General features: G+C 37.0%; 1 protein-coding gene across 1 annotated transcript in view; it reads right to left on the bottom strand.

Moving 5' to 3' along the window:
- NEGR1 (neuronal growth regulator 1) overlaps positions 1–25,852 on the bottom strand; it is a 1,017,459-nt gene that overhangs the window by 569,632 nt on the left and 421,975 nt on the right. The window contains exon 2 of the mRNA XM_012173704.5: positions 19,607–19,839. Coding sequence (XP_012029094.1) covers positions 19,607–19,839 — 233 coding nt within the window. The remainder of the gene's footprint in view (positions 1–19,606; positions 19,840–25,852) is intronic.

The raw sequence follows: 25,852 nt of genomic DNA on the forward strand, positions 1-25,852 counted from the left end.
AGTTTTCAGCAAGCTCTGGGAGTGGGTGATGGACAGGAAAGCCTGGCGTGCTGCAGTTCATGGGATCACAAAGAGCTGGACATGACTGAACAACTGAACTGAACTGATTCCAAGTGATAGGTCTAGGGTTTTATTCAGTCACATGCAATGTGTTTACTTTGGACTCAATCAAAAGGGTTTCATGAGGACGTAGATGATGGGCAATGTTTTGATTATTTGATTGACAGAAAACAGAGACAGTTGCAGGTAGGTATAATATTTTCTTCTTGGTGTTTCATGTATATGTATATGCCCTCTATAGCTCTTTCTGTGCCAATGTTCTTGGTTTTATGTAGTAGTCAGATAGGACTATGGCTACTCTCAGCAAAGTGCACAGCACCACACTTGTATCCTATGGCTACACATAAATATCACTTTATGGTGATGAGATGGAATATTAAGTACTGCAGTCAGACAAGGAGAGAACTGAAAAATTATGAAGCGCATGAAATCAAACTGGTATATTCAGTTTTCTTTGAACAGTAATATAACATTTTAATAACAAGTATTAACAAATAACTCTCATTCTTTCAGAAGGTGATGGGTCACAAGTCTGGCTCCTTTACTTATTTTGAAAGGACAAAATTGGAGATCATTTTACTTCTGAGATATATAGCTCTTCCATTTAATTAATTTCATATCTTAAGCCTGAAGTATGTTCCAAAAAGTTTCTGTGAATTCAAAAGTTCCAGGCATTCATGCACACCCTCCTTTTGATCTTGATGAGGCCACAACAATTTTTTCAGCCACATGCAAATGCAAAAAGTCATATCATATTTTGGCAGCAGCCAAAGTGGATAACAAACCACACTTCAGAAAGCACAGATTCAGTTAGGCTGCCTTTAAGGGAGACCTCACTGCTGAGTACGGCAAAGTTAAAAGAGGAACATATCATACTGTCAAAGACAAGTAGGCTGTGTGAACTGCAAGCTCAAAAGCCTCACAGTAATCCCAACCACATGCCAAGTCTCAGAAAGTGGGGCAGTGTCTCCTTTGGAGATGGGAAAAGCACTCCAAGGCATGCAAAACCGACAACTCTCCACGAGAGATGGATGTGCCGTGGAATGTTTTCTGCCTTCAAATAATTGTTCAAATGCTCTGCAAGGTGTCTTCATTAGCTAAATAAATACCTTTGAGAGCAATTTTTATTCGTCCAGAGCAGAGTTAGAGTAACTATTTCCAGGACTCTTTAGGAGGTCAGGCACTTCAAGGGTAGATTTATGTTACTTTGAAAACCACATATAGCTGTTCCATTAAAATGCTCTTTTTATAACAGAAAGCATAGTATGTCAAACCTAAAAAAATTCATTTTCTCCTTTGTGTTGTAATTCTGATATTTCATTCTTGATCACTCAAACCCCAATTCACTAATATACTCAAAGCTTGACTCACTTCACTTCATTTCATTGTTTGCTCAGAACAGATTGTATAACAGGCATGAAGGTCAAGATTATTGATTAAAACCCACAGCAATGAAGTATCTATTAAACCCAAGGTAACTGACAAACATGTGACTCAATCCACATGGAATTTTTCTAGATGGAGTGATTTTGACAGAAATCAGCAACATTATAAGATTGCAACAAAACAAAAATATTAATTTATATTAACATTTATAAATTAAGATGCTCACATCTATAAGGCAAACATCTCTACTTCTACACACCCTTCTTCCATTTCCATGGTAACCACACTAGTTCTCACAGTCTCATATAGGTGTGGACCATCACAACAGTTTTCCAACTGAATTTTCTTTTTCACGACCTTACACTAAAATTTTGTTCCATTCAAATAGAAAAATTAAAAATCTGTTATTCTGCTTCTATTTCTCTCATTTTACTGAGCTCATATTGATCCAAAAAGATAATCCAGTCATTAATGCACCTAGCTATATTATCCCACACATTTCAATGGGAAATGTTTATAGTAATGCAATGATGATTGCATAAATTTATCAGCTAAACAACAGTGCTTTTTTTGTGGTTAAGTTATTGATAGCTGTTATCAAGTTCTCCATTGGTTATCTTTTCTGGCTTATTAAAGCAAAACAATCGTAACCTATTTTAGTGTCAGGAACTTTGAGAACAGGATAAAAATGATAGTTATTCTTCCTATGGGAAAAATATATTTAGAAAAAAAAACCCACCAAATTCCACACACACTCTCATGTATTCTAAGGTTAAAGAATCCCTTGATTTACAATTTTATCACCTTGTTTTGGCCAGTCTAATCGCTACTCTTTAGGGTAAAAATGTACCTCGATAAACAAGCAAAAGACAACAAATAGTCACACCACATCAGCCAAGGAAGCCTGTGGCAGAGTTTGGAGAAATTTGCTATTTAAAAACCTCAAACTGATTTTGTCAATCTCTTCAATCTTTCACCATTTCTTTATCTATGGAAGACTGTTTCCACCTTTGCCAACCACCAAGATGGTGGAGCTGGGTGGATTACTCTAACGTTTCCCTATGATGACACTCATAACAGCTACTTCCTATAACAGCTTCTTAATCCAAGAAAACTCCCAGCCCTGGCTCCCCAGGGCTCTCTGTTTAAACTCCAGGCAGCTGCTCCTCTCAGCAATGAATGGCTCCAGTCAGCAGCAGAGCACATCAATTACAGCCTCCTACAGCTGCTCCCCAAGAGTCCCATTGCTCCTTACATGTTCAGATGACTTCCAACTGCATCTTGATCTCTCAGGAGCTGCACATTTGAGCATTTCTTTGTCAGCAGCACTTCTAAATGATGTCTTTTGGCAATGTTCTAATGAAGCCATGCCCCTAATCTGAGGAGCTGGTTCTGGTTTCAAACTGCCCATCCCCCTACCCTCACTCCACTTGATGGAACAAGACTATGTGATATTGTACTTCTAACTGCTTCTTCAGCGCTTGTTGGGTCTTGAAGCTGCTCTCCTTTAGCTCCAAATGATTTACTGGGCATACTAAGGGTAACTTCCAAGTAGTTTCCTATAGGCGACCATTATTTCTTGCCTTGTACTCACTTCTCAAGCCCCTCTCCCGACCAGCTGCCTCATTTCTAAAGTTGGCTGTGACTCTTCACAGGAAGAAGACTACTTCTTTCATTTGTACTGTGAAATGGAATATTTCTTATCCTTTTTGGTAAACAAGGATGTCACAGTCGTCAGGAATTCTAGCCTTTCAAATGTAAATTTTTGAGCCCAGGAAGAATAATAATGGCTATCCAGCAGCCAGTAGTCATTTGTGATAAGAGCTCCTCAGATAAGCTCCTGAGGAACTGGGAGGATGAGAAAAAGCACAGCATGCAGCCATCCACCACATCCACCACTCCTCAAGGAATTAAGGATGTGAATAATCAGGAAGTAAGATTTGGCCCAGATAGATGAGATGCATATGAAAGGAATGAGTCAGTGAGCCCAGACACTTGCATCTTCCCATACATAGTTCACTTCAGTTTAGTCACTCAGTCCTGTCCAACTCTTTGCGACCCCATGAATCACAGCATGCTAGGCCTCCCTGTCCATCACCAACTCCCGGAGTCCACTCAAACTCATGTCCATCAAGTCGGTGATGCCATCCAGCCATCTCATCCTCTGTTGTCCCCTTCTCCTCCTACCCCCAATCCCTCCCAGCATCACAGTCTTTTCCAATGAGTCAACTCTTCGCGTGAGGTGGCCAAAGTATTGGAGTGTCAGCTTCAACATCAGTCCTTCCAATGAACACCCAGGACTGATCTCCTTGCAGTCCAAGGGACTCTCAAGAGTCTTCTCCAACATCACAGTTCAAACACATCAATTTTTCAGTGTTCAGCTTTCTTCACAGTCCCATACATAAAAGATTGCTAAATTCCTTACTTCTAGGTATCTGATTTTCCTTGCTTAACAGTAATCTTTTGTTATTTATGGGCCTTAATGGCAACTCACTCCAGTATTCTTGCCTGGAGAATCCCATGGATGGAGGAGCTTGGTGGGCTACAGTCCATGGGTGGCAAAGAGTCGGACACGACTGAGCGATTTCACTTTCACTTTCAGGTGGTATTAGACTTAGTGTCCAAAGTCAGGTAACTGGTTTACCAGAGAATAGTCCCAAATTGCTTTTCATTAGTTTTCCCACAAGGCACAGATGAAGCTGTAAAGATTAAGGCCTGGAATATTGCTGGACAATTCATAGATCCCAGGGTAAATATACTACCACAGCTTTATACCCTCTCTTTAGGTTATTTTTCTTAAATTTTCAGTCTGCAAGAATAATAAAAGATTGCCATTTCTGTTCATGCCACTGTGTATTTGTAGCTCTAGTATTCATTAAGGATACAAATGAAATGTTAGTCATAATTGCACCCAAAAAGCTAATAAAGAGAAGCCCAAGGCTCACATAAATACCAGCATTTAATATTTATGCATACTTTTATATTTTCCTTCCTAATTTATCTTCCTTTCTGACAATTAGTTTCCTTGCAATATATGTGTAATTAATTCTAAAATTTATTTTTAAATTTGCTTTTTATGCTCAGGAATGATATAAACATGTGTCTGGGTTTATATTAATAATATATATTTTTTAAGAATGTAAAGAGGTTAAATTATTATTGTATAAAATGGTTACCTATATAGATGATAGAGCTTAAAACATATTTCTTGAGAGTACTTACAAGTAGAAACACTTGACATCTTAGGAAAAAGATTTGTATCAGTCAGGATCCAGTTGGGAAAATAGGAACCAATATGTCTTTCACATAAGGGGGGTTTAATACAGGGAATTGTTTACACAAGTAGTAAAGGACTGAAAAGACAAAGCATATGAAGATGAGCAATTCAGAGACTTGTAACAAGAAGCCACTGATATCCCTGCTTGTAAGCAGGTATCATTACCAGATCCTGGAGTTGGGGACTGTTCATCAGGAGCTAGATCCACAGCCAGAGGACTACCTGGCATGAGCTGGAGTCAAGGAGAAGGGCATGGGACAATGAGACAGCAAAAATAGCCTGCTTTCTCCCTTTCTTCTGTCTCATTTCTTGCCAGTGTCTTCCACTGGATGAATCCTGCCAGAAAACAAAGAAGCTTGGAAACATACCCATGGACGCAGGGTTGGTCAGCCAATCCCATGATACAAAACATAGCAAAAGAGTTACAAAGAATAGCTCTGAGACCAAATAGGTAAAAATGACTCTTACCGTTATCTTCCCTTTCATATTAGGTAGTATTTATTTTTTTTCTTAATACACATTTTTTTTCTAATTACTGTAACCCAAAACCCTGCATCGGTATAAATTTATTATACGTTTTCACATAGATTTTATTCACAGGAAGGAAGAGTAATTAATTTTACTAATGTTTTACAGAATAACTTCATTGTCTAATTCTTAAATAAAAGTCACTTGAAATTAATGAGAACAATCTCAATTATATCCCAATCAAAAGGAAAAAAAGAGGACAGAATCTATCTGTACATTTTTAGCTCACTGGAAAAAGAAGGTAAAGTCTTTTGAACGTTTACTTGAGTCAGATACTCCGAGAAATTTCTTATATGTCTAATTTGTTTTAATTTCCCCAGTCATCCAAAGAGTTGGGTATTATTTTTTACTTCTCAGCAAATGAAATTGAGTCTTAAAATATGGTGACACTTGGAACCAACTTCATATATTTTGTAAATATCAGAGCTGAACATCATCTGAGGTCAATCCACTGCATAAATCACACTAGACTACTTAGGAGAATATTGGTTTTAACTAGTTTCAAGGGAAGATATAGCCTAAATAATACTGAATGAGAAAAACATGAGAAGAATTTTGTCTGGTTACTGGCTGACTTGTATTCTTAGGGGCCTTCACTCATTCATTCTATCATTTATTAAATATTTACTTTAGCTCAACTTACATGACAGCCCTTATTGTAATCACTTGTAATAACTTACATGACAGCCCTTATTGTAATCACTAAGAGTAGGGCTGTCGGATATAAGATCCATACTTTCATGGAGCCTGTGACAACCTGCCACACAGTGGATAATTAAAATTTGTATACATCTTTTCTACTAGTCAAGTGGTTCTCAACCTGGGGTGATTTTTCACTCCAGCAAATGTCTGTTAATATCTAGAGATACTTTGGAGTGTCACAACGAGGGCATGCTACTATGTCTTAGGTGTTGAGGCCAGTGTATAGGTCCATTCAGGCTGCCATCAGAAAATATCATAAACAGAGTGGCTTACAAACAGGAAATGATCATTAAACATCCAAAAGCATGACATTGGCAGGTTTGGTGTCTGATGAAACCTCACTTCCTAGATGACTGTCTCTTCACTGTAACCTCACATGGTGGAAAGGGGGAGAGATTTCTTTAGGGTTTCTTTCATAAAAACACTAATCCCATTTTTGAAGGCTTCATGCTTGTGACCTAAGTACCTTCCAAAAGCCCCATTTCTTAATGCCATAATGTTGGCATTAGGGTTCAACATATGCATTTGGGCAGGACACAGACATGCAATACATAGCAGCCAGGCAGCCAGGGATGCTCCTAAATATCTCACAATATACAGAAAATTTCTTTTCCTCTACCAGACACACACACATTCATTATATGATCCAAAATGTTAACAGTGCCAAGGTTGGGAAACCCTGTTCCTAATAGAGATGAAAGTATTCTCTATTTTTGAGTGTGTGTATATTAGTTTCCTATTTGCTGCCAAAGCAAATTACCACAAAGAGTGGTTTAAAACAACACTTATTTATCCCATAATTATAGGTTAGATGTCCAATATAAATCTTTCTTAGTGAAAACTGAGGTGTTGGTAGAATTATGATTTTTTTCTGGAGTCTCTAATAGACAATCCATTTCCTTTCCTCTTCCAGCCTCAGAGGGTCCTCATATTTATTTGCTCATGATTCCCTCCTCTGTCTTTAAAGCCAGAAAGGGTGGCTTGAGTATTTCTTACATTCCATCACTGTGACCTACCTCCATAGTCATATCTCCATTTGATTCTCTTCTTCTGGCTCCCCTTTTTCATTTAAGTACTTATGTGATATCCTTGGGTCCATCTGGATAATCTAAAATAATGTCCCTGTTTTAAGGTCAGTTGCTTTGCAATGTTAGTTCTCCTTTGAGTCATGGTCATCTTTGGGGACCGTTATTCCACTTCAAAAAGAAGGATGCACGTGAAATTTTAACAAAGTTATTTGTACCTAGGAGGTATTGAACTAAAGTGAACTGCCCAAGGGATTTGAAAAAAAAAAAATTAAACTGACTTAATTCTAGATGTCTTTTTAAAATAGACTACCTTTAAAAGGTAAGGTCCTAAGCCTAGGAAAAGAGCGTACACATGTTAGCTCTGCACTGACAAAAAGTTCTTCCTCAAATCTTCAACATGCTGTTTTAAAACACATCTTCACATTCACTTGTTCAAATCAAAATCTGAAAATAAGTGAAATGTCTGAGAGGAAATTCTAATGGTGGTATTCTTAACCCATTAAAATGATAGCCTCTTCTGTTTAGCATTAGGAACCCTTGCCTACAATATTAGTTGTGACTTTGTCCCATACAAAGTGTATTTGTATTCTCAAAATAACATTGCATATATATATATATATATATATATATATATATAGTAAAATACTGGTATCCCATTTAAATATTATATTTTTACTGCAACATGCAATCATTATTATGCATTTGTGAAAACATGGGGATTAGCAGCAGATAAGAATGCTATGACCTGGAATAAAAATAAGCAACCTAAGTCATAAATGCCTAACTAATCCTTTTAATTTAAAATTTTTCCTGTTATGTCAGCATTCTTGGTGTTATGCCCTAAAGATAGCATCAATACATTAAATCACAGCTTAAGCAAAGTGATTAGCTTGAAGGCAGGGAGAAAGAAGTACATACACATATGCAACCAATACATTTCTGCTGAGTCCCTAATATTTGTCAGGAACTGTTCTGGATATTTGGGAGTCAAAAGGGATTAAGACCCAGTCCTCATCCACAAAGAGTAACTGAGGTTCTTATTTGGATAAATTTAGTGATTTCATGAGCATTTTGCTCACATAAAGAAGTCTATAAAATGTAGAGGGTATGTAAAATTTTTCTAGAGACCAAGTCTGCAAATTTTAAAATGGGTCAATGACTGCAAAATGTTTAAGAACCATTGGTCTATATGCAAACTGGCTTCCTTGTTAGCTCAGCAGTAAAGAATCTGCCTGCAATGCAAGAGACACAGGAGATACTGGTTCAGTCCCTGGGCTGAGAAGATCCCCTGGAGGAAGAAATGGCAACGCACTCCAGTATTATTGCCGGAGAGGAGCCTGGCAGGTTACAGTCCTAGGGTGGCAAGGAGTTGGACACGGCTGAGCACACATGCACTTCTTAATGTGGGTTAGAACATCTGACAGCTTAGTTCAGACACATGAGCCCCTTTCCTGTGTCTATCTTCTGCTCTTACTAGGTAACTAAAGGACTGCTGAAGGAATGGGAAGGAAGTGGTACAGGTCAGGACACAGAGTGACTTGTGGTGCAGGTCAGAGAGGCATCAGGACACAGACTGACTTGAATTCTGCAAATTGAACTTTAACATTAGTCTTAATTGTGTCTCTTTAACTTTTGACACTATACATAATTAATTCTTATTGTTCTGCTACAAATCATATGACAAACAATATCATTAGCAGATTCAAAATTTATCTTCTGTTAAATTTTTATCTTTATCAGTTATAAAGGTTACAAGTGCTATTTTATTCAGAATTTAGTTAATAAATACAGCAAAACCCTAATTGTCTTTGTAGTAATTTCTTGACTATACACATAATTTGGAGAATAAAACTGTAAACTTATTTCATAGATCAAATCCTATTGAAATGACTTCCTAGGAGAACACAAATTATTTCACCAGACTAAGAGTTTATTTGCAGGGTTTCTCAAAATAAGTGGACCAGCTAAAGCTTGGTAATCTTTTATTTATAGAGAGATTTTCATACTGATGGTGTACACTGCATTGGGATTTGACATGTATTATTTACACAGTTTATTTTTTTTAGGGAAAACTAAAGATACCAAGATAGGCAACAAATGTAACTGTTCTGAATTATAACACAAAACCAAACAATTAATACCAATAAAATAAAAATATGATCAGTCTGAGACTTGAGATGCTTATCAAACTATGTGCTTCAAGAACCAGAATGACTATCCATCAATCTCTGAAGGGACTTTCAATGGGCAGCAAATCTTGCTTAAAGGGTTATCTATTTTAAAAACAGTTTCAAATTGCATTTTGAACTCTTTATTACCCAAAATGGAAATATGTTTTACTCAGATTCAAAATGAGTGATAAATATTGTTCCTCTTCTAAACCACCCCATTCTCAGGTACCCTTCTAGTTAATATTTGCCAAAATGATTTAAAACTTAAAGCTTAGAAGAGAAGGACAAAGCCAGAATTGCTCCCCAACAACACTGACTGCAAACTGTAAAACTCTTTGCTTTTCTTGTCCCACTTCTACACCCTCCCAAAAATTATCCAAGTCATGAGTAGATCAGAGGTACTGGAGTAGAACCTTCCTTGCTGGCACAATTCATTAGTAACAAAGTGGCTAATTTAAATTTTGACACTGTTCCCCTTACTGTTACCAAATCACAAAAATTAGCAGTAGTTTTCATAAAATTCCTTCTATAGAAAAAAGGCATGGTTCATTCAACAGCATGAAATATCTATCAATCAATATTTTTTTTGCTCTTTCTCATCTCTCTCATTTACTAATGACAACATATTGAATGTTTATAAGAAAATATTATCAAATTATTCATTTCCTCCATGTAGAATTTTGGGTTTTTACACAATTTTGATCAATAATATGGTTTTAATACAAGATTTTATATTAAACAAAAAATATATATATATACTAACTTCTGGTTAGGAATATATGACCACTACATTTAAAGAGAGAATTTTTTTTTTCAAAGAAAAGTACTATTTATTGAAATCTACCATCTCTTTCTGCTACTGTTTTTATCTCAACTGCAGAAAAGTCATGACCAATAATTTTTTCTAAAGACTTTAAAAGAAAAAGAATATTCAGAAGTGATAAAAATGTTTATTCTGGAAGTTCAGTTCAGTTCAGTCACTCAGTCACTCAGTCATGTCCGACTCTTTGCAGCCCCATGAATAGCAGCACGCCAGGCCTCCCTGTCCATCACCAACTCCCAGAGTTCACTCAGACTCACGTCCATCAAGTCAGTGATGCCATCCAGCCATCTCATCCTCTGTCGTCCCTTCTCCTTCTGCCCCCAATCCCTCCCAGCATCAGAGTCTTTTCCAATGAGTCAATTCTTCTCATGAGGTGGCCAAAGTACTGGAGTTTCAGCTTTAGCATCATTCCTTCCAAAGAAATCCCAGGGTTGATCTCCTTCAGAGTGGACTGGCTGGATCTCCTTGTAGTCCAAGGGACTCTCAAGAGTCTTCTCCAACACCACAGTTCAAAAGCATCAGTTCTTCGGCACTCAGCCTTCTTCACAGTCCAACTCTCACATCCATACATGACTACTGGAAAACCATAGCCTTGACTAGAAGGACCTTAGTCGGAAGTACCAATATTCAAATAAGAATTTCACTACAAATTAGTTCAATGAACCTTATTTCTTATGAACCTTAGTAGCTACATCAATAACCTACTCTAAATCAATACACTCACAAATAAAAGTGAAGTTATGATTTTCTGGAAGCCAGACTAATATGCACTGCCAGGTAAGCATAGCATTTCTAGCTAGATTGAAATATCTGAAAAGAAAAATGAAATAGTCTACCTGAAAAGTGCATGAATTTAACAATTGTATGCATGATTTTACTGCTTAAAAAGGTCTAGCTCATATAAGTCAATATGTGTGGACCTGAGCTTTTCTGTGTGGGTACATTTGAGTGAATAATTTTGCTGAAATCTAGATCACAAATGATACCTGAAAGATTTGTTTTTCCCAGTTTCACAAATTAGGCATATTTTTCTAAAATCTTTAGACCCCCAAACCATTATCTTTCTGGACATCAATACTACTTAATATCTTATGGTGTGGCATGACAAGTCACCTCAGTTGTGCCTGACTCTTTGGGACCCCAGGGCCTGCAAGCCCTCAGGCTCCTCTGTTCATGGGATTCTCCAGGCAAGAATACTGGAGTGGGTTGCCATGCCCTCCTCAGGGAATCTTCCCAACCCAGGGATGGAACCAGAGTCTCATTATGTTTCCTGCATTGACATTCTTTTACCACTAGCGCCACCAGTAACTACTATTACTACCTTATATATTAACATATTAACAGTAAATGTTTCTGTTAGGTAGTTAGAAAAGGAAAAAGGAGTACAGAATGGTAGTGGCTAAAAGACAAGGAAGGGGAAAGCCTGCAAAAATAGAACAAAGGAATGTCCTAGGACCAGAGTGAGGACCTCAGGTAGAACAAGCAGCACCCCTGGCTAGCCCAATTTACATAGGGCAGGCACAGGGGGAGGAGAAAAAGCATATAAAGGAGGAGCCAAAAGGCTGGGGCTCTTTCTCTTCTTTTCATGTCTTTTGGATCAGCATGCCCTCACACCTCAAGGATGTATTTTCCTTTATTTTCTAAATAGAACTGAGCTGTAACATGGAGCTGTAACACTGATCTGTCTGAGAGCTGTAACACTGATCTGTCCGAGAGCTGAGACACAGTCTGTCCGAGAACAGCGACATGCTGAAGCCTTTAACACCCAAATTTTTGTTGTGACAAGAGAGACTGAGGAAATTACACACTCTCCTGACATTTTCACTGGACAAAACCCTTAGGAATATGACAAGCCTATTAACTAACGGGGCATAAACTCCAAAATGCTTACAAATGATTTTCTTCCTAAATGAAAATCTGTATATTTTAGACCAACATAAAATAGAAAAATGGGGTGAGTTCAGGTAAGGCTCCACTGTTACTAGTAAATGACTGTGGGAAAAATCTGTAAGAACTAATACAACTTTATTTATATCATTTTTTTATAACTGAACTTTGAGCCAGTGGTTGGTATTCAGGTATTGACTAGTCTGCATTAATTCAGTGCAGTTTGCCTTCCACAGGATGTTTACCATAATGTGAATTAGGGTAACATATTCCCTGGTGGTTCAGTGGTAAAAATCTCATCTGCAGTACAAGAGATGTAGAATTCATGGGTTTGATCCATGGTTGGGAAGATCCCCTGAAGGAGGAAAAGGCAACTCACTCCAGTTCATGGGACAACCCTATGGAGAAAGGAGCCTGGCAGGCTACAGTCCATGAGGTCACAATGAGTCAGACATGAGTCAACATGCATGAATGAATTGGGGTAAGCAAAAAAGTGATTTATGGTAGAATAGGTAGTGATTCCTTACAGAGGGAATGAGAATGAGTATGTACACACCTAACCCTGTAACTGTGATCTCAATTATTTGATACCACTCATAACATAATTTTAGAGTAAATGATTAATATTTTCTCATAAGCAGATGATACATATATACATATATAATTATCACATATAAGGTGGTCTTATAAATTTATCTGTTACAAATTAATGAAATAAAGCTACAGATCCTATATAAAAACTAAGGTCATTTTTTGGAGATTATTTTCCCCCTAAAAACAAACAATAAAACCCCAAGAGTGAGCTTGTAAATTCAGAGAACAGATTGGTGGTTGGGAATAGAAAGGCAAAACAAGTGACTGGGATTAAAAAGCACAAATTTTCAGCTCTAAAATAAATAAGTCATGGGGATATAATGTTCCACATGTTGACAACTGGAGGAGGTTATGGAAAGGCCATGCATGACAACAGGCTGACCCTTGAGCTGGACTTAGGCAATTTAAGACTCCTCTTCCTCTCCCTTGTCAGTTCTGCTGACTGTTTGCACTACTAGCAGCCAATTCAAGGACTCAGCATTAAGAGAGCAATGTGTTTTTAGGACCATCTGGGCTGAAAACATGCCTGAACTCTCTTGAGGGCTCAATATAAACTATTAAGATTCTTCCAAGTAGGTATGGAGGTCCACTCATCTTATGATCACTCAAGACTAGCCTCATATGTAAGTTTCCTTGTTTCTTAAAGCTGCCCCCTACTAATCTCAACTGGTCTCAATCTAAACTGGTCTGCCTCTTTCTCAGATCTCTTCTTGCCCTTTGTGTATGGTTACCAGTTTGGGATTTTACCAGAGGAACTCTAACTGATCTTGCTCCTCTTTCTGTGTTGAGTGCTAAAATTCCTAGAACTAAAATTTTTACCAAGTCCTAAATGGCAACCCACTCCAGTATTCTTGCCTAGAGAATCCCAGGGATGGGGAAGCCTGGTGGGCTGCTGTCTGTGGGGTCGCACAGAGTCGGACATGACTGAAGCGACTTAGTAGCAGCAGCAAAATATATAAAGAAATCACAGCACAAATTTCATTATTAAACCTCATATATGATTATATCCTACTCTTCTTACCTTATCTTTTGCTTCAGATTTATCCTATTCACCTTGGTGTACTAAATACTTTCTATAAGCCATTTTTAATTCCAATCCAATGTAAAATAGAATGCTAATAATAAATGATATTTGAATGTGCTGTCTTTTGACATTACAAAGATTTTCTTTAAACAATGACTAAGCTAGAGGCAAGGATCTAACATGGTCATAGTTAAGGATCTTTGAGTTGAAAGAGGATGGAATTTACAACTAGGATATATATTAGACAGTATTCTTGTAATAAATTGCTGGAGAAGAAAGAAAAGGGAAGACTGAACAGAGCAAGAAGTTGAGCTGCGGTGGATGCTGTTCAATGACTCCAGCTGCTCTAGAGCCAAAATGGCCCATCAGTTATCTTACTGGACAGGAGAGAGAAGTTTTTATAACCCCTGTTTTAATTAGACATCAGTCATTGCTGCTCCAGGTAGAACTTAATCTTTCCTCTCTATGTTGTTGTTCAGTCTCTAACTCATGCCTGACTTTTTGTGACCCCATGGACTGCAACACGCCAAGATTCCCTGTCTCTCACTTCTGGAGTTTGCTGAAGTTCATGACCACTGAGTATGTGATACTGTTCAACCATCTCATTCTCGGCCACTCCCCTCTCCTTTTGCTTTCAATATTTGCAAGCATCAGGGTCTCTTCCAGTGAGTCAGTTCTTCAAGTCAAGCGGCCAAAGTATTGGAGCTTCAGCACTGGTCCTTCCAATGAATATTCAGGGTTGATTTCTTTAGGATTGATTGATTTGATCTCCTTGCAGTCCAAGGGATTCTCAAGAGTCTTCTCCAGCACTGCAATTCAAAAGCATTAATCCTTTGGCACTCAGCCTTTTTTATGGTCCAACTCTCACACCTGTACATGACTAGTAGAAAAATCATAGCTCTGACTATATAGACATTCATTGGCAAAGTGATGTCTCTACATTTTAATATGCTGTCTAGGCTTGTCATAGCTTTCCTTCCAAGAAGCAAATGTCTTTCAATTTCATGGCTGCAGTCACCATCTACAGTGATTTTGGAGCACAAGAAAATAAACTCTGTCACTGTTTCCATTGTTTCCCCATCTATTTGCCAGAAACTGATGGGACTAGATGCTATGATCTTAGTTTTTTGAATATTGTGTTCTAATCCAACTTTCTCACTCTGCTCTTTCACCCTATCAAGAGGCTCTTTAGTTCCTCTTCACTTTCTGTCATTAGCATGGTATCATCTGCATATAGGAAGTAGGTGATATTTCTCCACTCAGTCTTGATTCCAGCTTGTGATTCAACCAGCCAAGCATTTCACATGATTTACTCTGCATATAAATTAAAAATTCAGGGTGACAATATACAGCCTTGTACTCCTTTCCCAATTTTGAACCAGTCAGTTATTCTGTGTCTGGTTCTAAGTGCTGCTTCTTGACCTGCATACAGGTTTCTCAGGGGATGGGTAAGGTGGTCTGGTATTCCCATTTCTTTATGAATTTTTCCATAGATTTTTGTGATCCATACAGTCAAAGGCTTTAGTGTAGACAAAGAAGTAGATTTTTTTTTTTTTTCTGGAATTCCCTTGCTTTTTCTATGATCCAACAGATACTGATTGACAATTTGATCTCTGGTTCCTCTGCCTTTTCTAAATCCAGCTGGTACATCTGAAATTTTCAGTTCTCATACTGCTGAAGCTGAGCTTGAAGGATTTTGAGCATAACATTACTAGCATGTGAAATGTATGCAACTGTACAGTAGTTTGAACATTCTTTGACATTGTCCTTCTTTAGGACTGGAATTAAAACTGACCTTTTCCAGTTCTGTGAGACATTATTTTGCTTACACGCTTGAGTGCTGGTCAAAACTCCTTCTACTCTGCCTAGAGAAAACCTAGAGTATATCTCCCTGAAAGGGCACAAGTTGAATGATAAACGTTCCATATGCTGTGTGTGTGTGAATGTATGCGTGTCTTAAAACAATACACATTTGTTATTTCCATTTCTATCTTGGAACGTTTTAACTGCTCAGAGTTTCACAAGGCAGTAGTCAGGGTGTTGGCTGCAACTGTTGTACATATATTTACTTATTATACAATATCTTTAGGTGTCTTATTTTGTGCTGTATACAACCTAGATTCTAGATGTGGACTGTAGTAGAAACCATTGTGTTATATGGGTTTTCCTGGTGGCTCAGAAAGTAATGAATCCACCCACAATGCAAGAACTTGTGTTTGATCCCTGGATCGGAAGATCCCCTGGAGGAGGGCATGGCAACCCATTGCTGTATTTTTGCCTGTAGAATTCCATGGACAGAGAAATCAGGCAGGCTGCAGTCCATGCAGTGGCAAAGAGTTGGACATGATTGAGCAACTAACACTGTGTTCTATATTTGAATAGGAAGCATTTAGATTTTATGTTTATCATGACAGTATTATGATAGAGGTCTCCCTTCATAATAAGTATTCAAGTCATATATATTCTTATACTCATGAATAATAAAGACTGCTCTTAGTAAATGCTATACTAAATGGTTTGAAATGCTGGACAAATAGGTAACTTGATTTAACAGCATTAAATATGGGCAATGAAAAATTTATTTTCTTACTATATCTATCAGCCAATTTCCATCCCCATGAAGCAAAACTCCAATATACCACATTCTTCAAATTCCATGAGTACATACATTGTTCAGCTCAATTAGTGAAATAAAACATGGAGATAACTAAAGCACTAAAGTAAAGTGTTAGTCACTCAGTCGTGTCTGACTCTATGTGACCCCATTGACTGTAGCCCAGCAGGTTCCTCTGTCCATGGGATTCTCCAGGCAAGAATCCATGAGTGGGTTGCCATTACCTTCTCCAGGGGATCTTTCCAACCCAGTGATTGAACCTGGGCCTCCTGCATTGCAGACAGATTCTTTGCCATCTGAGCCACCAGGGAAGTCCTATTTGGGACTTATACTTAGTAGAATATACTTAGTAGAATAAGTATTAGAAGGTGCTACTATTTAAAAATCACTTTGCATAGTTCTCAATACAAGTGTTATACAAGTGTTATGATTTTTTTTCATTTTTTTCACTTAAATAACTATTTCCCTTTCAAATCAAAAGCAAATAACCACAGTGGATTTTCTCCCCTGTCATTTGTCTTTTTGGTTTTGATTAGAATTGACCTCGATTTTCTGATTTGAGTCCACTTTCTTCGAATGAGAAAACTTTTAGAGAGTCTTTCAAGAGTAATCATAGGTTCAGAATCCAGGTTTTCCAACTCCTACTCCAGTGTCTTTTCTCCCCCATTATTCCATTTATTGATACTAATATCTGTGAGAAACCAACAATACGAACAAATATCCCATGCACAGTCTGTATTGACAAGATATCCTTTTTATTCAGTTCAGTCGTTCAGTCGTGTCTGACTCTTTGCGACTCCATGAATCACAGCACGCCAGGTCTCCCTGTCTATTACCAACTCCCGGAGTTCATCCAAACTCACGTCCATTGAGTCCGTGATGCCATCCAGCCACCTCATCCTCTGTTGTCCCCTTCTCCTCCTGCCCCCAATCCCTCCCAGCATCAGAGTCTTTTCCAATGACTCAACTCTTTGCATGAGGTGGCCAAAGTACTGGAGTTTCAGCTTTAGCATCATTCCTTCCAAAGGAATCCCAGGGCTGATGTCCTTCAGAATGGACTGGTTGGATCTCCTTGCAGTCCAAGGGACTCTCAAGAGTTCTCCAACACCAGAGTTCAGAAGCATAAATCCTTTTTATTACCCCCTTTCTAAAATGACTTTTAAAAACTAGCTCCCTTGAGTACATAGCTTCAACAATTACAGATGAGCTTTGTTTTTACCAGCCACTGTGTGTTTGACATCAGTGATTAATAAATAGCCTTCTCTTACTTGTTAACATTTCCTTATCTCGGTCATCCAAGGCTGACAAATATTTAGGTAAAGAACATACACTTTAAAACTATCCAAATACATCTGAGTATCAGACAAATTAACAAATTTAGAGATTGAAAAGATGTGCACCTCAGTTTATTTCTGTTTACAGTGAAGAAATGTAGCTTAAGTGGGGTTTGACTTTTTGTGACATTTATTTAGTTCTTGAAATTGACTGACAAGCCTATTAATTTGTTCCTTGAACTTTATTAATGTAATTGGAAAACTGCCCACATGTCAATCAACTTTTAATAAGTAATTAGTTTCATAAATACTGTAAAATTATTAGCTTTTAATTTGACCCAACCACATATGTCAAAACAGTAACACTAATTTTATTTTTCTAGAGGAACAAATATAGTGATAAAAATATAGTAAGTGCATTTGGAAAATGCTCCTCCTAAAATGGTGTTCAAAAAGTTTACAATGGCCAGCAAAAGATAGTGCTGGAGTAAGGCATATAACAGTTTCAATACTACTGAACAATATATGTAATGTAAAATTATGAAGAAATTATATGAAAATTGAGCATTTGCATTAGCAGGGCATATACATGTGTGTGTGTGTGTGTATATATATATATATATATATATGTATGTATATATATATATATATATATAAATATATAAATTTTGCAACCATACCATACATATTTATAGTCTGGTTGCAAAATGTGGGCCTAATATGGAATAAGAGAAAATGAAGAAAAGGAAGGAGAGATATTTTCAGTGTTCAGAAATATATCATTTAAATATATAAGAAGTAAAATGTCTATATCTTAAGTGATTCAAATATTACTGTCAAAGTGTACTTTTCCTCACATTATAAATTATTTCTTATAGTGTTTGGACTAGAAACTTTGAACAGGAATAAGCTTGGATAACTGAAGAAATGTGCCTTTGACTTGTAACTTCATGTCATTTTTTGAAACTGGAAAAACCACTGCCCTCTGGAATCTCTGGATAATCTTTGGATAAAAATTGACTTGGGTGAAAATTTTATTATTTTCTCATATGCTTTTAAATAAAAAACACCAAAAAGTCTTCAATGATCTGTAATAAGAAAAACCACTGAGGAAATTCACTGACTTACCCTTCAGGGTATACTTTTCTTGTTAAAGCTAATTGTTTAGTAAATTTAATAATCACAAAGTTAAACTACTTACTAATAACTGAAGCTGTGCTGAATCCACTTTTACCCTTATGAGATGAAATAGTAAAGTTGTAGAATAACAATATTTTCTGAATGTAAACCATGTAACTTAAATACTTACTGCTGATTTTTGAAGGGCAAACTAAAAAATAATACCAGTAACGTGCTCATTCAGCTTTCCTGATACGAATAAAACAGGCATTCACCGGCAGTACATTATCATATAATTTGTTATTAGTTTTACTTAGAAATACTGCAATATCATTTTCAGTTCCATAGTATTCTATTTTTATGCATCCAGTACATGATTAATCTATATAGCACAAGGAAACAATGCAAAAGGGCAAAAATATACATTTTTTATTTTACTAGCATTTTAATTACATTTTCCATGAAAAGTAATGTGTTGAGGGTAAATATGCTCTTACATTTTAGCATGCAAGTTAAAGAAAATAATTTGCTGATTCTGTTTATATTTGGATATTGTAAGTTAGCTATGATTTATGATCTACTGTATGTAAATCAAAAATAAAACATTGTGAACCATATTTTTCCAATTACTCTATACTTAATTAAAGTAATTCTAGAAGGGTGCTTCTCTTCCTTGCAACTTGAATCAAAGTAAAAAGAAGCTGAATTGAGACAAAGTGTTGGAAAGCTTGAGGATTACTTTTTTAAAATTACTATTCATATTGCAAAAAGTTCTAATAGTTTAATGTAGCCATCACAGGTTATCAAAAAATACTGTAATGTATCAATCATGTATTCTCAAAAATTTATTGAAGGCGTGACTCATAGGAAGAAACAAAATTAATCATATACCAAAGAATCATAATGTGGTGTTAATGGATAATTTTTTATCTCGGTAAGTAGGGATTTGTATGCCTATAATATCCATTATACTTAATGGAATCTAAGAACATACATCCCTGAAAACAGTGACAACATATCTTTCAACATTGTCAGTTACCTCTCAGTCATTCTTATATCCAAATACCAAACATTCCTAAGCATAGACCTTCACAGTATAGCAGATATGGAAATGAGTACCTTGCACAGTTAGATGCACCTGCATTGTTCTTGGTGTATGTTGAGTCTGAACAGAACACGTGTACGGGCCATCATCTGTCACATCTACATTCTGTATCTGGAGGCTGTAGTCTCTTTTATTCAATGTTGAAATTGAAACTCGAGGATCCACTGACCACTTATCACCTCCCGCAAAAATAATACTTGACCGATTCAGCCAGGCACCCTTTGAAGCTCCATCTTCCAAATAACACCTGCAAATTACCAGACATAGACATTATTAATCAAAATGAAAATGAGAGACATTATCTTTGTTCTGAGTGTATTTCCATATGCTGAATTATGGCACTGCCGCAAATGCAAACATCAGACATAAACACAGGAGACATGAACACACTGGTACATTTTTCATCCTCAAAGCAAATATGAAACGATACCTTCACACAGTTTAGTTTTGTTTTTTATACATGTGTCTGTGTGTATCTGTATTTTAATTCAAAGCCAGTCAAAAATCTTCTTGTATTCAGTCTGGAGGACAAGTAAATTTAAATAAGGTTAAATTCGTTCAAAAAACAATTTCAACACAAAACACATTTCTTTCTTTGAAATTATAATAAGTAGAATAGGTTCATTAGCTAGCCTGATTTAACCTAATCAAATTCTGTATATAACGTACCAGATGCATAAAACACAAAATGGTACCATATATAAGGTTAAATTATCTGCATTTACAGAGCAGTAAACCTGTACACCAAAACTATAAACTGCTTTTTACTAATAATTTTGCTGCTGTAATTAAATGTAGCAAAGCTAATATAATATTTTTAGTAGTATATTCTTGCCATCTTTTCAATAAACTGATCAATAGATTTTCCAGAAAGCATTATTTTATCCAACAATACTTACAGAGCACCTACTATTCAAGGGACATTGCCTTTGCTCTCCAAAACTTTCAGTCTACTAAGGAAGACAATCTAACTAAGTCAACCAATGAATAAAGCACAGAAAGAATACTTTTATTAAATCAGATGCAAGACACATGAGAAACCAAAGAGGGGTACTTGACATGGAAAGGTTGTTAGAGTATACAAAATGCCCAAGATAAGGAGATGAATAGTGGAAGATGTGGGGTTCTAGACAGAAGAGCAATAGGTGGACAGTACCAGGGAAAGGTGAGAGAGGAGAGCCAAGCAGCTCAAGCAAGTAGAAAGCCGGGAGTATAGGCTAGGAGGGATGAGAGATAAAATTGAAAAGGTAAACTAGATGTAAAGTGATAATAGCAAGCATGATGATTATTAGTAGATTTTAAGGCTAAATCTGAAGTCATTTATTCAGAGTTGTAATTCTATAACAAAATTCAAAAATATAGCTTTGCATCCACCAGACATCAGGCATGCCAAGATTTGAAACAGAAGGCTGTGGTCACGTATCAGTGATTTTGCTGAGGCCTGGAATTCTAAATTTTATCTTGAAAACACTGTGATACAAATTAAAGACTTGTTCCCTTAAATGAGTACAAAGCACAGCTACAGAATCAAAATACACATACAAGGAAATAGTTTGATAGCATTTCTACAGAACACCTTAGGGGATTGAAGGCAGCATTTTGAGACTGGTACAAAATGGCAAGTTGAAAGCAACAGGGTAGATTACTGTCAAGTGTATCAAACTAATCAGTGGGTGAAAAAATAAGGAACAAGATACATTGCTGAATCTAATTTGCAGTCAGCTTCACGATCTACAGAATGCAAACTAGTAGAAGTCATAAAGGTCACTGTTAATTGAAAAGCTTTTCCTGATGTATTTAATGAAGAAAATAAAACCCATTTTGATGACATAATTAAATAATTATAGTGTATTGTCATTCTTAATAATATGCTGAAAGAAGCTACAGGGGACAGTTTCCATTTCACAAGATCACATGTGTATTGGTATGAGTACAACATGGAAATACCTCTACTAGGATTATGATAATTCCAATATCTACATTTAATATGTGGGTTCACCAAGTGTTTATTCTGTGACCTTTGCATTTGTGGCCTTCAAACTTTATCATATTTGGTGTTCCTAACAACAACACTGGGAGATTGTTGTTCCTAACAACAACATAGATTGCTATGCTCAATTTCATCACAGAATATAAATAGAATTTTGGGGTTAAATGACTTGCCCAAGCCACGTTGTTAGTGGGTGGCAAAGTTGAATTCGCAATCAAGTCTTGTATCTTCACATTCAATGTCCTTTTCACCATAATGAAGATCAAAGGCTTTTAAAATAGATTTCAGATATGAGAAGATTATTAGAATGTTGCAGAAATTACTGCAAGTAATTTCTTATTTACTGAATGTGACCAACTGCTTAACCTGTCCTATTCTAAAGGAAGCAGAAAATTAATTATTAATGGACCTTTGACCATGAAAGTCTGATTTAGAACACTCCGTCTGGTATTTTCCTTTCCCTGGAGACAGCAGCAGTTTTACCTTTATTTGGGGTGGGGGTATCAAGAAGACTACAAAAAGTAACTAGTATTTACATATTAGGGGTTTCATAGACCTGATCAGAGTTAGGATTCTTAGTCTTAGCATAAGCACTCTCCTCTGTTGTGGTATGTCAGGGATATTCATAGAAGAATAAATTCTAACTTCTTCACTGAGAAAAACATGAAAAAAATGATCCTTTATGTCTCCTTGGCTGAGAAAATTATATTACATAAATTTTATTGACTCCAATCCAAAATTTTTCAAAACATGTATGAGGAAGGTCCTTTAATGAGACTCATGGTAAAAAAGCTGGTGTATTATCTCCTTGGATTTCTGTAGAACTGTGTCAGATTACTGAGGTAGAACCTAAACACCTCAAACTGCCATATATGGAATTTAACAAATTGGGAACAGTAACAGGCATGACTTTCTATTTTATATAAAATTATTATATATTTACAGAGACTATAAGAGGAAGGGATGGTTGGATGGCATCACCGACTCAATGGTCATGGGTTTAGGTGGATTCCGTGAATTGGTGATGGACAGGGAAGCCTGGTGTGCTGCGGTACATGGGGCCACAAAGAATCAGACATGACTCAGCAAGTGAACTGAACTGAAGGTCAACTATAAGATGATTATGCAAAATGTATTACATAGGCATATACACATATGTCTCCTATCTTGCTCCTCTTTGTTCTCCACATCCACCCTATTTTTTCCATTTATACAAAGAAATACTGCTTGATATGTATATGCTCTATTAAGAAGAAATTGTGGAAAGAAAGAAAGAATTTAGGGTATGACAGAGGGTAATGGGAGGGTACAAGAAGGACAGAAGTGGTAAAAATTAAGTTTTGTAATCTTCGGGCACCAAAACTTTTTTTTTCCCCTTTGGTTGAAGAACTCTAGTGATCTAAAGATATAATCTGTTGGAATCCTGGCTCATGCAGAATTTATAATTTAGCAAGTATGATAAATTACATTCATGACTTGCCATCATGAAGATTAGGAAGTGAAAATATAGTAATTAAATTGTTGCTATAATGAATTATTATAATTATCTGAAGGTTTCTGGCATCTGCCATTGACACCATTCTCCCCACAACAAACAGAATGAACTTCAGAATTTAAATGAAATCATCAACAATTCCTGGAATCAAGACTGCTTGGAGAAATATCAATAACCTCAGATACACAGATGACACCACCCTTATGGCAGAAAGCAAAGAGGAACTAAAGAACCTCTTGATGAAAATGAAAGAGGAGAGTGAAAAAACTGGCTTAAAATCCAACAATCAAAAAACTAAGATCATGACATCCCGTCCTGTCACTTCATGGCAAATAGATGGAGAAACAATGGAAACACTGACAGATTTTATTTTCTAGGCTCCAAAATTGCTGCAGATGTTGACTCAGTTCAGTTTAGTCACTCAGTCATGTCCAGCTCTTTGAGACCCCATGGACCTCAGCATGGCCAAGCCTCCCTGCCTCACCAACTCCCAGAGCTTACTCAAACTCATGTCCTTCCAGTTGGTGATGCCATTCACCATCTCATGCTCTGTCATCCCCTTCTCCTGCCTTCAATCTTTCCCAGCATCAGGGTCTTTTCCATTGAGTCAGTTCTTCATACCAGGTGGTCAGAGTGTTGGAGTTTCAGTTTCAGCATCAGTCCTTCCAATGAATATTCAGGACTGATTTCCTTTAGGATGGACTGGTTGATCTCCTTGTAGTCCAAGGGACTTTCAAAGGTTTTCTCCAACACCACAGTTGAAAAGCATCAATTCTTCAGTGCTCAGCTTTCTTTATGGTCCAACTCTCACATCCATACATGATTACTAGAAAAACCATAGCTTTGTAAAGATGGACCTTTGTTGGCAAAGTAATATCTCTGCTTTTTAATATGCTGTCTAGGTTGGTCATACTTTTCTTCCAAGGAGCAAGCGGCTTTTAACTTCATGGCTGCAGGCACCATCTGCAGTGATTTTGAAGCCCGCCAAAATAAAGTCTATCACTGTTTCTATTGTTTCCCCATATATTTGCCATGAATTAATGGGACCGGATACCATGATGTTGGTTTTCTGAATGTTGACTTTTAAGCAAACTTTTTCACTCTTCTCTTTCACTTTCATCAGGGGGTTCTTTAGTTTTTCTTCGCTTTCTGCCACAAGGGTGGTGTCATCTGCATGTGAGGTTATTGATAGATGACTGCAGCCATGAAATTCAAAGATGCTTGCTCCTTGGAAGAAAAGCTGTGGCCAACCTAGACAGCATATTAAAAAGCAGAGACATTACTTTGCCAACAAAGGCCCATGTAGTCAAAGCTATGGTTTTTCCAGTAGTCATGTATGGATGTGAGAATTGGACCATTTAAAGAAAGCTGAGCACTGCAGAATTGATGCTTTTCAATTGTGGTGTTGGTTAAGACTCTTGAGAGTCCCTTGGTCTGCAAGGAGATTAAACCAGTCAGTCCTAAAGAAATCAGTACTGAATATTCATTGGAAAGGCTGATGCTAAAGCTGAAGCTCCAATAATTTGGCTACATGATGCAAACTGACTTATTTGAAAAGACCCTGATGCTGGGAAAGATTGAAGGCAGGAAGAGAAGGGGACTACAGAGGATAAGATGGCTTTATGGCATCACCGACTCAATGGACATGAGTCTGAGCAAGCTCTGGGAGTTGGTGATGGACAAGGAAGTCTGGCATGCTGCAGTCCATGGGGTCGCAAAGAGTCAGGCACGAATGAGTGACTGAACTGATCAACAATTCCAAGCCTTCCTATTTCACTCATAAGTAGAACTTTAATCCTGATAGTGACCAACCATCCTACATAATCTGATCACTTGATTCCTCCCTGACTTTATCAGTTCACATTCTTTCCCATTTACTCTGCTCTAGACTCTGGGTCTCCAGCTGTGCTTCCAATAACTCATACATGCCCTTGCCCCAAGAAGTCGGTATTTCTGTTTCTTCTACCTGGAACTCTCTTCCTCTAGAGGTCTTCATAATGTAATCCCTATCTTCCTTAGGTCTCCATTGAATTACCTGAAGTGTTAAATAACAAAAAATACCACTACTCCCAGCACTCCCATGAGACATATTACCTATTTACTGGGTTATTATTTTCTGTCTCTCCCTGCTAAAAGTAAGATCTAGGAACTGTCCATTTAGCCACTTCTGTATATTCTAAGGCCCTCTACATAATGGACAATAAATAGAAATACTTGTTGAGTGGATGAATGAGGGCAAAAATTAAGCTGGTTTTAGAAGAAGAAATAATAGGGTGAAGTGTATAAAAATTTCCAAAGTGCAACCTGGTTCAGAAAGAAAAGTCATGGACATATTATCTATGATACTAAGTAATTAAATACAGATATTTGTGGCACAAACAATAACTTCTGTTAAATACAGAGGAAGGCCTAAGCAATCAAGTGTTTGGTGGGGAACTAACCTCAGCATTGAGTGAACAGAGTAAAGTGGTTGGTGGGGGTGAGAGGTCGGTTCATAACTAGTTGAAATAAGAAAGATCCACAGCATTTGTCTCTGTACTTGAGGAACCACTTTAAACCAGTAAATATTCTGTTTAGTATGTACTGGGCACTTTGTTAGGCACTTTACATTTCATATTCTATTTAATCCTCACATAAACTTATGAGCCAGACACTATTATCTTCATTTTATCTACAGACATGAAGATACTGGGAAAGTGTAACATGAACAAAACCAATGAGCCTGCACTCTTAACTACAGTGATAGACTATGCTATTCATTCTTAGAGTCAGACA

The sequence above is a fragment of the Ovis aries genome, chromosome 1, assembly GCF_016772045.2.
Source record: "Ovis aries strain OAR_USU_Benz2616 breed Rambouillet chromosome 1, ARS-UI_Ramb_v3.0, whole genome shotgun sequence".
Classification (NCBI taxonomy): Eukaryota; Metazoa; Chordata; class Mammalia; order Artiodactyla; family Bovidae; genus Ovis; species Ovis aries.